This window comes from Ammospiza caudacuta, chromosome 4 (assembly GCF_027887145.1).
Source record: "Ammospiza caudacuta isolate bAmmCau1 chromosome 4, bAmmCau1.pri, whole genome shotgun sequence".
In the NCBI taxonomy this organism is placed as follows: domain Eukaryota; kingdom Metazoa; phylum Chordata; class Aves; order Passeriformes; family Passerellidae; genus Ammospiza; species Ammospiza caudacuta.
Genome location: NC_080596.1, coordinates 45,044,965 through 45,063,156, shown reverse-complemented (window position 1 = coordinate 45,063,156; position 18,192 = coordinate 45,044,965). Strand labels below are relative to the sequence as shown.

Here is an 18,192-nt window from a genome sequence, read left to right as displayed (position 1 = left end):
CAATGTCAATTGCATTCTTAATGTCTTAAGTCAAAGCAAGCAAGATTTGACAGTCAAAGCTTAAGGTTTTGTATCTGCTATGAGTCAGTATGACAAATTATTCAGACTAATTTTTTAAAAATCAGACATAAGGATGAGTATGTTTGTTCCAGATGTTTTCCTGTTGCAATAACTTTTTAAAAAAATCACACTTTGTCTTCTGTGTCAACCGTTAGCATCATGCAAACACTGAAGAGTCACATACCCATAACTGCTATCGTGATATGTTGGAGAAAACACATCCATCTCTATAAGGTTGTCATGACCATTTGCAAGGACTGCTTGACTTTCTAATTCTCTATACATAAAGATACAAAAAAATGAAATTAGAGGTGCAATTTCAAATTAAAGAAAGGGATGATCCCACAAAAAAGAATATACTAATTCTGCCACATAACTTTGTGCAAAACTGACTGTGGGATTTATCTGCCTTCCATGCTGTCCTCTGAACTACATACTGGATTGTAACCTGAAGACACAGTGTTATAAGGCTAGCTTTAGGTGGTCATTACCCTTTGGTGATCCCTTATTTATGTGCAAGTCCTTGAATAAAATTCCCGACTGCTGCCTGTGGCAAGGCAGGCTTAAGGACTGAGCAGTGCATAGTGGGGGATGTTGTTTACTTGGTGACACTGGACCAGAGATGAAGTAATAAAACTGAACTGAGACTATTAAAAGACAGTCTCTTGCTGGCTATCTGGCACAGCCAGCCAGCAAGAAAAATATGCAGAGAGCTGGCTACCAGAGTGAATGGGGATCTCATGTTTTGCAAATGACAATGCACAGCAGCAGGAGAGGCAAAAGAAGCATCAGAGTCTCTGGTTCTCTCAGGGAATAGTAAGGAAATGAGGAGGAGAAATTAAGTAAGTCACTATGATTTTTTTTAGAACTGCCTATTTCTTTTGTCCTATCTAAAATGGGGAATGATTTATATGGGGAAAAAATACTTGGGTCCATTCTTACTTCAATAACTGCGTACCTTTTAAAACAGGGATGATAAACTCAAGGGACACTGCAAATGATACAAAATTCTGGACTACTGGTGCTTGCCTAAGAGCCAGGGGACAAAATACACAGCATGATCAAATTCCAAATACTTATAGTGACAGCAAGGGATATTTGAGCAGGAAAGATGCCAGAGGGATCAAGCAAAAATCTAAAGTAAGACACTACTGACATCAAAGAAAGCTTATAAGCATATGGGCTTGGTGTTTTAGGACTCAAACAGATGCTCAGTGAGAACCTGACAGTAAGAGAATGTCAGAAGAAAACAGAACTTTTTTGACTTTAGTATTTGAAAACAATATTTAATTTCTAATGTCTGTATATAATGAACCCATATTATGGCATGTCAATTTTTCAAATGCACTCATGCTGTCAGCAATCTAAGCAGAGTCCTGTTTCTTCAACTTGCAGATCAGCAATGTGAGCACAGTGCTTAACAGGGTCTTCAGAAGAGCAGGACTTGAACTCCATCCCCAGTTTCTGCCTTTATTTTGTACCATGCACCTTCTCAATAGAAGTAACATCTCTAATCAAGTCCATGTGTGAAAACCTGGCAGACGTACAGATCAGAACAATTTGAATTTGATTAAACCAGGCACTGTTTTAATGCGTGGAGTGTGTAAAATAGGTGGTTTGAGCAGACTTTAACCTCCAGCAACACTGTGCTTTTGTGGACAATCAATCAGCCTCTACACAAATTGATTTAAAACTTCCCTGAAAACTATCAACACCTGTTCCATACCTTAATCAATATTGAAGGCAATTGGGCCACTGGCAGTCCACCTCAATAATGACACATGTGCATGTTCATCACACTTTTAGAGTTTCTAAAGTCTTTACATTCTAAAATGAACTTTGAATCAAGTTTACAGAACAGTTTTGAAGTAACACATTCCAGAAAATATTTTGTCTATATGATTTCAGAGGTATTCCAGTACTTTAATTAGGTTCCTCAAAATACTAAAATATTTTCTCATCATCAAGTATTTCTTCAACCAATTCCTTCTTTTTTTCTTGGTAAAATAAGTATCTAAGTAGTTGAATACAGTAATGTTCCTAAGACTCTACTGTTAATACTCAGTTGTAAGAGAAGACTCAGCAGTATCTGTAAACTATGAAAAACATGTTAGTTTCTTGGCTAGTTTCTATAAAAAATTCACAGTCCATCATACAAAATGCAACCATCTTTCAAATGAGGTACTTTTTACAGAAAATACAGCAAGAAAAAGCAAAGGTCTTTGATTCACTGGCGTGTTAGCACAGATTCTGAATAAAGTTATATAATGTTCTCAGAGATTTATTCCTTGATTGGAATATGTAAATTACCTCTTACCAATAAATTGATCTTTTACATTCAATGATTGAAATTAATGAAATACTTCCTAGGAAATGCACCAAGAGATGCTACCAGCTTATTTTTATTTACAAATGTATGAGTTCTAACATAGTTTTCCTCTGTGCATCTCTAACATTCATAATTGACCGTGCATTAGAAAAATTCTGCACATTCAAATATTTAACAGAGAGAGCACTTAAAGAAGTGATTTACTATGTATTTTTAAATGTCAGTAATTTAGATCCTACTAGAACTTAAAGTCATGAGAAGGTTACTACTGATACTGGTAATCAAGAAATCATTACTAAAACTAGTAGCTGAATGAAAACTTAAAGCTCAGTGATAATAAAACCCCACTAATATTTAATTACTAAATGATCTTTTATCATAGTCAGACATCTGACATGCAGTCATATATTTACATGACTCTGGCTGTCCAATCAGTAATTCAAAGAAGAAAATGGAAAGATTTTGATTTCTTCAGAAGTTCATATTATTCTCTATTGCTGGCTCCTCCAGCAGATCTGTTTGCTCTACAAATGAACCTAACTTACATATGGCTAGGTTACAGTCAAATAGTAAAGATTATTAAATGTTCAATGAAAGGTCTTACAGTCTGCAGGAAACCTACAGGAAATATTCTTCTATTGTCTTGGGTCTTTTTGTTAATGTAGATTCTACTGAGCACAAATAGAGGGAAGACAATTTCTGCCTCTGCTCGGTAATCTCATTGTTATTTAAAGACAGGATCAAAGAAACATTCACATAATTCATTTAAGTTGCAGTTTTAGGTCCTCATAAACATTTAAGGAAAGAGTCTTTTTATATTTAAAAAAATGTGAATTGGAGTTTCTGTTGGACATCACTGATCTGTAACCTCACAGTTTTTAGCCTCACAGTCTGTAACCTCACATCTTTTTAGCCAGTAACACCAACGTTTCACACACATCCATTAGCTCTTGTTGATGTACTTTGCACAGAGCCAAATTGCCATATATCCTATTAAAAACACAACAGAATCCAATATTATGGAATATATACCTTTTGAAATCACTTTCACTACTACTGCAGAGCAATAGGGACTAAAACCTCCCCCAAGCTTTACAAATACATCCCTCTCTCCTACATGCCCATACACAAAGCCAGCCACAATTCACTGCCCAGCTTTACATGGCAGCAAACTGCATGTCATTTTTATGTCACCCATCATCAGTAGGAGCCTATAGAGCTAGAAAGACAGTTGTGTATACAGGCTGACATTCACATTCTCTACCTCTAAATGGCTGTCATCTAAGTAAAAATAAAAAAAAAAAAAAAAAAAAAAAAAAAAAAAAAAAAAGAGAGAAGGAAAAAAAGCCCCAACAATAAACATAAACTAAAATATTGCCAAAGAGGGGATAAACTTTTTTTAGTCCAAGAAAAGGGTGAAGGAGGAGAGCTATCACAAAGTTGTTAATACAGTGGATACTGAGCCTGAAAATCACACTCAGGAGGGAACCTTAACCAAAAGGGGAAAAATCAATGACAAATAAGATGGGTTCTACACCTCTACACCAGAGTTCCAACCAAGTAAGACTACTAGAAAAAACCAAAGTAGTAGGGCTCTGCCAGTTCTTACATGAAATTTTTACATTTTACCTCATTCACAAGTGTTCAAAATTTGAACACTCAAAATACCCTTAGCTTTTAATCAGAAATGTTTAAAAGATGAAAAGACTTTACTATGCAAAAAAATGCTTATGGTTTAATGGAGGTGGCATTCTCATTCAAGTAGTCCTACACCTTTATAAAGACAATAAAAACACATATGACAATGGAAGCAAACATCAAAGACCTTACCCATTCTACTTAAGATTAACTACTATGAGGAAAACATCAAACATCTCCTTCCCCACTATAAACTTATTTGTTCTATAAGAAAATTTTTTCTTAAAGCACTAAACTGTTTGAATATGATGATGAAATCTCTTCAGTGGAATGCTGTTTCACAGTGCTTATGTCTCAAACGGCACAGGAGAGTCCAAGAAAACTAAGAGAAGGAATAGCCATTGCCTGAAACATCTATGGCAACCAAAACTACTTAAAAGAGAATCTTAAGATCAGGTATGCTTTAAATTGGTCAAAATTATCTTTACTTTGCTATGAAACATAATATAAAGGGATTCAAAGCATAATCTGAAGGGATTTTCACAAACACTTTCAAGAACTACTGTCAACTTTAATATAGTAATAAACGCTCTGTTTAATAACTAAGTTGAAATATTATGGCTTTCCTTAATAAAAAAATCAGTGCTGATTGAGTGTTACATGAATACCAATTAATCACTGTAGGTAAATTCAGCTCTGTGCCAGTAAGTCCTATCAAAATTTTTATAGATTCTTCTGCATCTAAAAAAGCTAGTGTCACTCTTCATATTAGCTGCTTCTTTCCTAGAGGCAGTTATCAATGACAAATTTATCATTACACTGAAACTCAGTTCTTTCGTCTCACCAAATCTTAGTATCTTTTAAAACACTTAGCTTCGCATAAGTATTTCTTTCAAGGTACCAAGTACAAGAGTTAAAAACTATTACAAAATGTTATTTGACATTTGATCTGTATGACAGTACATATTTGACACATTTCTGGCAAGCAAGGCAAGAAATTTCTTCAAACAGGCAAAAGTCACAGGCTATGAACAGGAAGGGAAACGCCTGTCTGGAAAAATTAATATACTCTAATTACTCTGGAATAGGATTGTAAGGGAGAAGAGTGTCACTGAGGATTTGAGAGAGAGGACATATTTTTCAGGACTGAAAATTTTCCAGTTTTGCTCGCTGAATGAGGGGAAGTATCTGCAGGTCAACTTCCATTAAGGTAAATGTTTTCTCTAGCAGTGCCACAGACTGTAGTAGTACCTAAGTAATTACCTGCTTTCCAGAGGTGCATTACTGCCAAGCACCCAGCTGTCCTGCAGCTGGACTGACTCAGGTGTGGTTTGCAGCTCGGCGGGCAAAGCAGCCGGCGGGGCCGGACTCTGATTCCTCCTATTTGTCAGTGAGTTTCTGTTAAGTGAGGTGATGGATGGGTGATGCTGTGCTGAATGCTGCTTGTGAGAAGGTGGCAAAGGCTGCAGGGTCGACTGGCCTTGGTTATTTGGAGGTTGCTCTAAGAAGAAAGAAAATTAAAGTTCGTTATACATCTTGGCATTTGCACAACCAAAGCAGAATGAGAAATTCAATATAATCCTATAATCTAATATATTTGCATATTATTCTATTAGCAGACATTCAGTGACATTCTGTAATAGCAAGTTTACCCTTGATACACCAAGTTCTAATTAATACACAACAGATGGTAAAATTGCTTTTGGTTTTAATTTGTTTCAGTTTTTTTTTTTAATCTGGTTTTATTAACACCTACAGAAAATAGCATCTGACAGATCCCCTAATGCGCCTTTAGACTTCAGCTTTTTTTAACAAACCAACCCTGAAATTAAATGGGTAATTTCAGTAGAACACAAAGGTTTTCAAAATGCATATAATCCCTATAATTATTTAATGGAGATTTTAAGCTTTATTTAACTGCAATAAATTATTACAAGCTAGTTGCTAAACAGCAGTAGACTACTCTAGTTTAGTGCATTTCAAATAAGGCAGATCTGCACTATGATCTGCTAATAGATGCTAAGTATTCTTTAGCAGAAGGTCACTCTGTGAAGCAGATGTTGCTTCATGGATATTTAACAGACTGATTCACATCTGATTACAACGTCAGAAGACTCATATACTTAATGACCGTCACATCCATTAGAACACACACAGAACAGATTTTCCAATTTCACACCATGCAATATAAATACAGCTTGGAGGAAATCACAGGTGATAAGAGAGTCAGGCCATTGAAACAAAAAGAAATATTTTCTGACTTAACCAAAGCACACAACACCCATAAAGCTTAAACTCAAAATCTCAAAACAGCAAAACCTGCAATTAAATATTTCTATCAATGTTAGGTTTTAGCAATCTGTTCCATAAAATCACTGGCAAATAAGTCATAAATATAGGACAAACACTTTACAACACAATGCACAAAAAACCAACTAACACATAACATTTATGTAATTAAAACTGCAATCTATTTCTTAACACTAATGTAGCAGAACATACTTCATAATATAAATGCAAGTGTTAAGCAGAGCAGAAGACACAGGACATGCACTTCTCTCACAGTGCAAAAGCTTTCAGGTAGTTTTTTAATTAGTTGTTTGATTTCCATAAGCAATTCCCTTTTGAAACCGGTTATAATTGCAAATTGTTACAAACTCAATAATAAAACCCTGGTACAGAGAACACAGGAAAAGTATTTCTGTTGAAACAGATGTTTCCAACAACTTACAGGTGACTGCTACAAAATTAACTTAACTGTGAGCAATTTCTGAGGTTGTGAACACAAGACAACATGAAAACGTTAAGAAATAGACTTAAACAGAAAAACCAAGTCTTTGGAATAATTTCCTTTCTGAGAACCACATTCTTCTTTCCAGGGATTTTGTGTGGTCAACACGACTTTTGTCACAAACAACAGCAACGCTGAATCTCTCATTAAAAGAACAACAGCATTTATACTCCTAGTGAGGTTTTCAACACCAAATCCCTAATGCATTAATGCAAAATTCCAGTCCAGGTAGGATACAGCCGATAAACTTTATCTTCACCAACACTGACACAAAGGCTGTCACTCCATGTGATTACAATCACTGTCAAGGGCTTTAAGCCACCTTTCAACAAGCCAACTGAAGAAACTTAACAGACCAACACTAGAGCAAAGAATTTTCCCCGTATCTCTTAAAATTTTATCTGATTTAGATAACAAGCTGGTGCTATTTATCAGCTGGTGCAAAATTAACTGTGGCTTTATATTTTGTAATACATAGGCGCATGTGTGTATAAAAAATTATATATGTGCACGTGTCTAAGTATTTACACACATGTATATGCAAATACATACAAATAAATTATTAATTACAATAATTAATTACAAAAATTACAGAAAAATGGCAGGTGGAATGAAGTAATTCACATGAGTTTATTTTAATTGGATAGATAAATTAATTTAAATAGTTCTTAGGATCAGACTTTTCTTTTTTATTCCCCTTTTTGACTCTCCTACCAGCCTAGCCTTATTGGACAGTTTTGCCATGATCAGTGCAAAACTCTCTTACACTGCAGCTCCTATCAGCTGAAATGTTATCCTGACATCCCTCTTGTTCATTAATTTCTCTTCTCATTTACAGTCTCTGCTGCAAATCAATCTTTCAGTCTATCATTTTAAGTACTAAAGGTCTTGCAGCATTCTCTGCTAAAGACAAAGTAGAGGATTGATCATCATTGTTCTCTTGCACAAAGGAGGGTGTGAGCGCCAGGCTTTGTCTCAGGTAGATGTCACACCTTCCCACACACTCTACCCCATGAGGAAGATGGAGAGTGAAGGTTCTGTAAAGAGAATTTATATACTCCACAAATAAATGCACAGATTTAATAATTACTCTCAAAAAACGCTGGAAGAATGAAATTGGATTACTCAGACCACAGGCCAGCTACACAGGCCACTATTTGGGATTTAGATTATTTCCCTATAAATTTACTGTGAACCAAAAGACTCTTCTGCTAAATAACATACAAACTTTACTAACTGAAGATACAGAGGAACATAGAAGTTAAGAGAGGCTAGGAAGGAGCTAGAAGGCCATCCAAGTGTGATTTTGCAAAGATCACTTGTCTTCCAATCCCATTTTCTCTCCACAGAACGTTGACAAGTGACATTTTCTCGTGTCTGAGGGTGGCTTCAGTTGCAAAGGAACGTACAGCTTCCTCAAAATCAAAAATGCCTGAAAAATCTGGAATGATTTATTTCTTTTCTAATTGTGCAAAAGCTACAGGTAGAGCTGCACTTAACAAGGTTAGATTTTCCATAAATCAACAGAGTTAAAATCTATACTCCTCTAAATTTACTCTGTCCTACGCTGTCATTCTGAGTGAGAGATCACTGAGGACTGCTTTTTGGATCTTTTCTCCAACCTGCCAGATTTCCCCAATACACAGTCCTTTGATTGCTGCACAATTTCTAACAAAAACCTAATATTGCACCACTGATTTGTGAAGAAGAATCAGCACAATAGTCATGTTTTGAATGCCAGTCTTAAGCTGGAGCCAGATTTCCTTTACTCCTCTAAGGAGTTAAGAGTTAAAAGAACAGCTTTCAGTATTCCCGAGGCTTTCACACAAAGCTATCAGTCTTATGGAGTAAGAACCTCTCAACATCCCTGTGACACTGAAAATATTCCCACAGCAAATGCAGGGAAACTGAGGCACATATGTTAAGTGATTCACACTGCTGTCCTGAGAAATCAGCATTACTGTCAGAATAGTTCCAGTTTTCTTGCTTTTCCTACTTAACAAGTTTATAAGTAGAGTGGGATGACACGATATGTACTTCATAAAATCTGCAGCACTGGACACTACTCGCTGTAATAACAGCCCTCCGTGTGCTGCAATATCAAGTGTCAAGACCCTGTAACTTCTCTTTCTTCCTATCAACCACTGGAATCCTAGAGGGAAATATATCTTCCCTTGCTTATTGAAAAGACAGCCCTGGGACTTGGCCAGCTCCCTTACAACAACCCACTTATTAGAAGAAAAAGCATTCAAATTTGATAAAGTACAATTGGGTTGAAATGCTTAAAAACTATTCCAGAGAGGAACAGTTGCTTTGCTTTAAATTGGATTTTAAAAGCTATCTTAATTGATTTAATCTATATGGGAATGTCTAATTTACTCTAAAATTAAGCAGATATGGGTAGGTACAGGCAGGTTTAGGTCTAAAGATGTAAAGTTTTAATTATAACACTCCTGTTTGGTTTAGACCTTAATGACTGTAGAGAAATTCCATTCATCTTAAAGAGAGGATTTCTGCAGCAAGAAGCAAACGTAAACTGGCCCAGCAAGCAGTCTGTCAAAGTTCTTCAGGTGCAACAAACAAACCCCACACTTTTAAGGCATTTGTTGAGTAAGTCAAGATCAGATAATTATGTGTGTGCACATATGCACAGAACTCCAAAAAGTCACAAGAAATTGGGTAGAAAGCTGTCTTACTACAGTTACATGATTTTTTTCAAAACATATTTAAATTATTATTTTCCCTGGGGAATCACAGTGAAGCAAAGCAGCCATTTCAATTGCAGAGGTAAATTATATGCAGTTCTGTAGCCTTTCACAAAACCTTTTCGTCTTTTATTTTTCAAAAATTAAATACATTTAATTAATTTTATCATTTAATTGTTACAAAATTTTAACAGCAGAAGAAGGAGAGACTTTTATGATACCTAAAGCCATGTGGGGGAAAGGGGCTAATTCAGAGGCAGAAAAGCAGACCAAGCATCCATGACAAAAAGTAATTAGTTTCATATTTTGTGTCTTTCTATAACAGATAGATCATTGAGACCTGTCATCTAAGAAAAAGAGAGGTGATTTCCATTTGATAAGGATTAGGCTTTTAAACAGAGTATAACTAATGTGAACTTACATTCCCATGACAAACACAAAAGCAAAGTCTTCCATTATGATATAAACATTTCAAATATGAACAAAATGTTATTCAATATCTATGTCTATGAGAGTCAACTCTTTCTGGTCAGGCTGCTCCTCTTCTATTCTCTCTTTACAAAAGTCTCTGCCACAGTAAAGGAAATATCCTGAACACATACTGGATGTAAGAATCTGGAGCAGACAATGTTTTGGAAAATGCATGAAATGTTCAGAAAACTTAAAAAGAATACAACCTTTTGTTTGTAGCCACTGGTCCCTGATCTGCTAGCCCTTGATTGCTAGCAGTAAAAATAATTTCTATAAGACCTGGTTTGATTTCCTCAATAAAACCCTTCAATGGACTTGAAATTTTACCTAACTGACATATGGTCACATCTCCAAAAGCACTGTAAGCAGTAGTGGGATTTACCTTAGAAGTCCTTGCAAATTGAAAAGAGCAGATATTATGGCTTAATTATTCCTAAAGCTCCCAAAGGAGCTCTTTTTTAGGTTCCTGCTTATGGAGGGGCAAGACAGGCTACCTGCACCGCTACGGCCACGGCTTCAGGGATCCTGTGGGCAACTAAAACCAATCACTCCACAAGTCTTTGGTCTGGGAGCACCTTCCATGAGAAGCCATATATAAATAATGAAACCATAAAGAAGGTTATGCGTTGAGAAAAAAAAAAAAAAGAGTATTTAAGTGCTCATTTGCAATTAGGCAGATCTGTCTTTTGAATGAACCACTGTTTCAGTTCAGTTTTTCCTGCCAGGGTGTGCAAGGCTCAAAGCTTCCTTTCTGATCATTTACTACAAGCTATTGGGGTAATTTAAAATAAGTTGCTCTATGTGCTTATTCTGTGGTTAATCCCAAGTATTTGCTTAGTCTCATTCACATCCAAATTTGCTCTGCTCTGCCAAATGCTTTAAGGATCCAAGCCACACACTCAACCCAAGGACTGTGGTGACAGACTGCCGACCACCAGAGGAGAGCCCTTTCACTCTGATTTGCTGTCAGCTTGCCCATCCTTTTCTGCTTGGTTTACACCTAATGGACATAGAGATGGAAACAGAATTAACCCCCAGCCGCTGCTGCTGACTTCCTCTGTGCTCAATGCATGGTGACAAGCATAAGGAGAAGTGACAAGGACACTTTGATCTAGATATGCACCGTGTGTGTGTGTATACTATTACAATATAAAAGGGGCAAAAGTCAAACAAGTAGCTTGATCAAAGTGGGCCAGTGTTTGTCTCCTCATCAGTACAATGCCTGTAGGGTCTGAAAACCTGTCAAGCTATCTGGGACTGAGAAACTATCAGTGAATTTAATGCAGGATAAGCTCTGAAAGATTGCATTGCCTTGCCCATGATTCTAAATTTGGGAGAAATAATAAAGAAAACCTTAATTTTACTATTTTCCTTTAGACTGCAACATGACTTTACTTTTTAAAGAGAAATAAATACTTCTGCCTATTACAGAGACCTGAGGAGGCCACTGGGGTGAGAGAAGGATGAGAATCTTGTTTGATGATCAGAAGGCTGGATTTATTGATATATGCTATATAATACATTATTACTATACTAATAGGAATAAAGAGAGAAGTTGCAGAGGCTGCTAAGCTAAGAAAAGAATAGAAAAGAATCCCTAACAAAGTTCTGTGTCCAGGGACTCTGTCCCCAGCTTGCTCCTGTGATTGGCCCTCAATTATAAACATGGAACATGAACCAATCACAGGTGCATCCTATTACATTCCACAGCAGCTGATAACAATTGTTTACATTCTTCTTCTGGGGCCCTCAGCTTCCCAGAAGATGGACAAATCTGAAAGAAAGGATTTCTCTGAAAAAATGTCTGCGACATCTGTCCTGAAAGGGAAGAAAGACTTACTTGACTGTGGAGAAACTCAAAATGATCCCATGGCTCTCATGTGGTACGAGTGGAAAGAAGTAGCTGGAACTCCCTGGAGGGCAGTAGGAGTCCCCAACATGCAACAGTGGTGTTTAAACCACAAAGTACATGTTGATCACTTCCCACATGCTATAAGGATACTGTTCTTTACCACTTAAATACACACAGGAAGGCAAAGAAACAAGTCATGCAAAATATCTGCAAGCTTTAGGAACTGAAGAAAAAATACTTTTACCAATGTCTTTCAGCTGTGTTATCTACAGGAGCATAATTCTTCCAGTTAAAGGTACACTTGTAACTTTGTCTATTTCATATCCACTGAGCATAATATTTTCCCTCAACATCTTCATATGGATAATACTTGTGCATTCTCAGCTGTTTTATAATTCAGCTCTCCCTAATGTTTTATAACCTTGCTCTAGAAACAGAAAGCGCCAGTTACTAATCTATTCCCAAAAACTTTGTAAAGAATATTAACTGAGCTTTAAACTTACTTGAAAGGCACATTTTTTTGACCCTGGTATTTTTAGAATAAACAAGCTGAAAAGCTGTACCCTATATGATATGTGACCCTATGAAGATAGATAACATAACTTTCTATTTTATGACATTTACTTTGAAAATCTGATTAAGATAGATGTCTCCAGTTTGTTATTCTTCAATGTCATGTTGTCATAGTTCGCATCAGCAAGATGCTTTAAAGCCTTTCGATTAATATTGTATGCCAGAACTGAAATTACATCCTTTGTCATTTAGTTCTTAATGGTGCAAGTGATATCTATCAAGTAATGTTTTATGAAGCATGTGTGATTTTTATTACAGGCTGTTTTCACAAACCTTCTTCAGGTCTCATAAAGACTGTTCATGGTTCACAACAAATATGCCTTGCATTTAAAATCATGCCAATTCTCAATGGAAAATAAACCTTGGATTTTTCAGCAGGGTTTATCAACAGAACAAAACTCTTACTTAATTAAAATCTGTATATAATCACCTTAATTAGCAAAGCAAAAACACTACTGTAAGCCCCTCCACTTTGCATGAGAACTCTAGAGTAAAAAACACCTCTGAACAACAAAAAATGTACTAATGTTTTAGTTTCATAAGTAAAGGGTTATGTTTGCCAAATCTTCTAAATGCCCTGAAATAAATTTAAAATAAAGATGGCACACAGGTAGAACTGCAGACGCAACATTCCCCTGTAATCCAAGTACAACAAGGATCCTTATTTGCAGCATCCATATTTGTAGAACAAGATGCATATAGTCAAATTTCTTCAATTTACTGGAAACCAGATAGTTATGGGCAGCTGAGAAGGAATATTAAGGCTGGCTATTGTCAACCTGCCATTTAAGAAAAAATTTGCAAAGTCAATAAAACTTAGGCCTTAGATGACACATGAGCAAAATGTATTTTCCTAGTATGTTTTTGTCCAAAGACTTTTCTCTTGTTACCTAACAAAGTAAGGCAAATACACTGCAGGAAGAAATCCTGCCCATTGAAAAGAAAGTGGGCATTTCTTCCACAGGTGGTGGTGGAAGGAAAAATGGCAGGATTTACTTCTGAAAGGTTTATTAAATGTTGTTTCCACTCTTCTGTTGTTCACTGTGGGAACGGAACCAGCTCACTTTTAAAGCATTTTTTTCCATTAGCTGGAATCGATTCTCAAAGCATTCCAACATAAACACCTCCAGCCTGCAACCACTGCATTAACCCCTTCAATACATATGTATCACACAGTCAATATTATGGCAGGCAAAATCTGTTTAATTTAACTACCATAAAAAGATAATGTCTTCTTATCTGGTACCTATATAAGGGCTCAGCTAACAAAAAGTAACTAACAAAAGCATGTGGGGTGAAAGAGCTCAGATTTGGAGAACAAATAGCACCTGGATCAGGGAAAACCACTGATGTTTCCATGCTTAAGGCAGTCATTTAAAGTAACAAAGTAAACTGGACTTTGCTGGTTTTCAACTGAACTGTGGAAGCTTAATCACCTTATGAAAGTTGAACCTGAGATATATATTTCAGCTTCAGTGAAAAAGCACTAGAGAAACTAGTTCAGGAAACAATCTTCCTAATAGTGGCCTATTTATCCCCAGAGGGATTTAAGAAGAAAGATGAAAGAAGAAAAAAATACAGAAACACTGCTAAAGTAAATTGAAATTTAACCTGCTGGGGTAACATACTTAGTATTTTGCTTTACAAGAACATGAAATAAAACAGAGGGTATAAAACCCAGGATGGCAGCTATGCACACAGGAAGAAAGAGAAGCAATAGTGTACTTCCAATCCTGCCGTTGTATTACACAAATGCCATCTCCTTCCACCCCAGCCTAACCCACACAGTAGTTAGCAGGGATACTAATAGACATTTATTTATATTCTCTTTTTAGGATCCGAGGTCTGTAAAACCTAACAAAATCCTCCACTGGTAAAATGTCATTGACTTATTTCCAACAATTTAACTGGATATCAAACTGGGAAAAGTTGGTATCACACTGTGAGAAATGAGAAAAGCTTGCTCACCTGAGACAAAAAAATGACACTCAGCTTGTATTATCCAGAGATTCTAAATATAATAATGCAGCCTTCAGTGGTGTGCTCCTGGCCTGGCTTCTCCACAGTGGGGTTCAGATGTTTTGCATGACTGTGGGCTTGGGGTTTTTTTCCCCCACTGGAGTATAGCAGTCTCCTAGACAAATAGTCTGTGATAGGGGGATCACCAAGACCACAGGCTTCACTTAAGTAATGTTTTTTCCCTGATCAGAGCAGATCTGTTTTCATCTTCATAAATTAAATCATCTTTCATTCTTATTTAGAGTCTGAAGTGAGAAAGTTATGCAATTATTGTTAGCTTCATACAATCTTCTTTGCTGCTAACTCATGGAAATCAGTGGAGAAATGTGCTTGCAGTTAACAAATAGAAGACTAACTCGTTAATCACAGAATTGAGGTTTCCATTGAAAGAAAACAAAACATGAAACAAAACTGGAGAAGTCCAGCTGAAAGACTTTGTACAAGGAGAAAAATTCAGCTTCCCAAAATGGTGACAGGGGACTAGAATGAATTTGAAAAACGTTGAAGTAGCCAAAACCTGGCTGTAAAACACAGATGAAATGATTCAGAGTATGCCATTTCCCACTTTGCTCACCCTGCACCTTATGTTTATACCAAATACAGATAGACACTTCATTTTGACTGCAAAAATTGTGATTTATAAATAAATGTCAAAAAGCAGAACTATGCTTCAGCTGTAAGCTGAGTCCTACAATCACTCAGTCAGTGTGTTAATATATGTACTCATCTCTTACCCCATGATTAGCTGGAGTAAAATGCAGTTCCCATTGCAAAGTCTGATGTATGCCTTCTTAATAGATTTCTTAGCATTTTCAAGCGTTAGATAAGTTTGGTTCCTATCCAAAATCATTAATCCAGAGTGAGCTATGTGTATGTTTTCCTTTGTCTTCTGATTTTATTTCCTACCACTTCCAAGAAAAACAATTTGCCAAAGCTATTTATTTTAGAAGCACAGTTACTACTGTACAGGTTAAGAAAACCTAAACTCTTAAAACTTTTAACCTGAAAAAATACACTCACAAGTCATGATTATGCAATATTTACAGATGACACAACCAGTGCTGCAAAAGCCTGCCTTTCTGCCCAATAAATAAAACAGCATCTAAAGGTTCTTTCACTATTAAACCTGACTTTTACTGACATATGGCTGACATTCATGAAGAAGAAGCAACCCCCTAGTCTTCCTCATATTCAAAAGCCAGAGGAAAAAATCTGCATTAAATAGGTCAACTGAAGTTTTTGTCATGGACTTGCAATAGTTAATGCCATCCCTTGAACATTTTGCAAATTTACAAATCCAACAGCAGTTTGAAAGGCTGCTAAAATTAGTTCATTAAAAGCAATTAAATTCTTTACCAATTTCTGCATGCTCAACCCTTGTCTGTACACACAAGGCCACACTAATAAAATCTGTGAAAGATAAGCTAGGAATGGGAACACACAATATAAGACTTCTAAGCAAAACCAGGTGAGTTTGTTTCATCAGATTTGAAAGAACTCAGATAAGAGGGATTCGTGTTTTGCTTTGGAGGAAATGAAAACAGAACAGGGGCAGTGACATGAAAAGAAATCCATGGGGGGAAAACGGTAGAATTGCACAGAAAAGGGGTTGAATGAATAATACACAGAAGAGACCTCACAAAAGTGAAGAGATGAGAGAAAAGTTCTGAGAAAAATTAGAAAGCATATACAGTTTCATTAGAAAAATCATAATAATCAAAATTTTATGGAAAACCTATAAGTGAGATGCTTACTCTGGCTTGACTTTAAAAAAGGAATTTAATCCTGGCCTCTAGAGTCAAAGCAAAAATTCTTACAGACTGCAGCTTGGGCCTTAGAGCAAGAGGGAAATAAAGCAGTAAATCACTAGGTGAATTCTTGTCTCCAAATCATTTAATTGATTGGTTTTCAAGCATAAGAAATAAGCAGATTATGAAAGACAGGAAAAGAATAGGGAACCAAGCTTCCAAAATAGCTTTTAAGTACTTTTTCTCTTAACTGTGTCAAGGAAGAGAAATGCATAATAGGGGGAGGCCTCCACAAGAGCAAACTAAAGAACTATTGTTCTCTAATGACTTTAAATAAGCTTTTTAGGCTTACATGTGAATTAGAATTTTCCTCTTCCTCCTTATGAAAAAAAAACCCAACAAAACCACTCTTGATTTTAGTATGATATTATTCTATTCTAATGACAATCAAACCTAGTTAGGTATCAATCAAAAGAACAAATCCATTGCAAAAGATTTCTTAAAAGGTATTCTGGGTTTCCAGTACAGCTGCTTCCTTTTTCAGTAGCAAGATTGAGTCATTAACCCTCAAATCAAACCTCAACTTTGAATTTCTAAGAGTTGAAACAAAAACTACCTGTCAACCTCACTGCCTCAGTTCGTGTAACTTATCAACAAAACTCTCCCCTACCTAGCACAGTATTTTAAGCAAACCTATAAATTCAGAGGTATAAGTGGACATGGAGAGTGATTTAATTAGAGACTTTTATGTGTTCAGTATGTATTTTGCAAGTGCTGTGAAGGACAGCAGTATGCTGAAAAGGTTAAGCATAAGTTTACTGCATTAATGAAAATTAAAATACAGTTTACTGCAATTAATGATAATAAACAGTTTTGTTCTATATGAAATAAAAAGCTAGGGGTGAAAGTTCATAATTTTAAAATTTATAAAACATAAAATGAGAAAATCTTCTTACACTTAAATTCTATATATATTTTCACAAATGACTAGGTTTTGCCTTTCCTGGATGTATCTTCATTATGTCTTAGTTGTGTTACTGCTACAAAGCTACAAAGTTTCCGGCAGATGATCTTTCACATCAGTTTCAAGGTAAACTTTATAGCTTCTTGCCCAAACCAAGCTCCTTAAAAAAACATGGCTGATTCATGTCATAGTAAGCTCTTCCACTTAATAACACTGCTGTAGTTCTCAGACAGACACTGACAGAACCAGTAAAAGGTAGAGAAATCACAGCCCAATACTACCCCCTTCGATTTAAATAGCCAACTAGATAGTATACACAAAAAGACCCCAGAAGAGCAGAGCTAAATATTTTTTTTAAATAAGTTTTAGAAACAATTGCAAATACACACAAATAAGCGCAAAGCATATCACCACCATGGTGCAGTGAAACGTGATGAAATCTCCTGCATTTCATCAGTAAATGCAAACTGAAATCATTCCATGATGCTTCTGACTTCTGAGTAACTTTAGCATCAAAAGAAATGTTGCTGCTTCTTCTGGGATAGGCAAAGACTAAAAAAATTATTCATTACAATTTTATGCTCTTCTGGTAGCAATGAAGATTCCACATACTATTTAGTTCTTAAAAAAAAAATTATCTGAAACCTCCTAATAGTAACCTGATTTCTACATATGCAGAATTTGTGTTTCAAATTACTTAATGTAGAGGAAGTGTGTAAACTCCATTTAAACCTAACAGCTGTCACTTCACCCATAACAAATTTGGCAAAAGCAATTGTAGGTACGCTGGGAGAGCACTTGTGAAGACAGCTTGCTCACCATGTAACACTGCTGATTTATGAAGCAAGCCATGCCCCAGTCAAGTGGGACAAGATTTTACACAGGCACAGAGCCAGCAGAGATCTGAATGACTGGACTCCCTGAAAGCCTGCTGCCTTCCACTTGTGGGGAAAAACCCCTCTATTTCTAGCATAATCACACCCTCTCCACCTAAACATGTTTCCCAGGTCCATTTTCTGCCTAAACTATCATATAGGAAAAT

General features: G+C 36.2%; 1 protein-coding gene across 7 annotated transcripts in view; it reads right to left on the bottom strand.

Annotated features, from left to right (window-relative positions):
- Window positions 1-18,192, bottom strand: part of TENM3 (teneurin transmembrane protein 3) — a 314,810-nt gene that overhangs the window by 129,607 nt on the left and 167,011 nt on the right. For 5 of the 7 annotated variants that reach the window (XM_058803860.1, XM_058803861.1, XM_058803863.1 and 2 more), the window contains one exon: window positions 5,291-5,528. In XM_058803860.1, coding sequence (XP_058659843.1) covers window positions 5,291-5,528 — 238 coding nt within the window. Of the gene's footprint in view, window positions 1-244; window positions 338-5,290; window positions 5,529-18,192 lie in introns of those variants that run through there. The other 2 variants (XM_058803859.1, XM_058803866.1) reach the window with 2 other exon arrangements.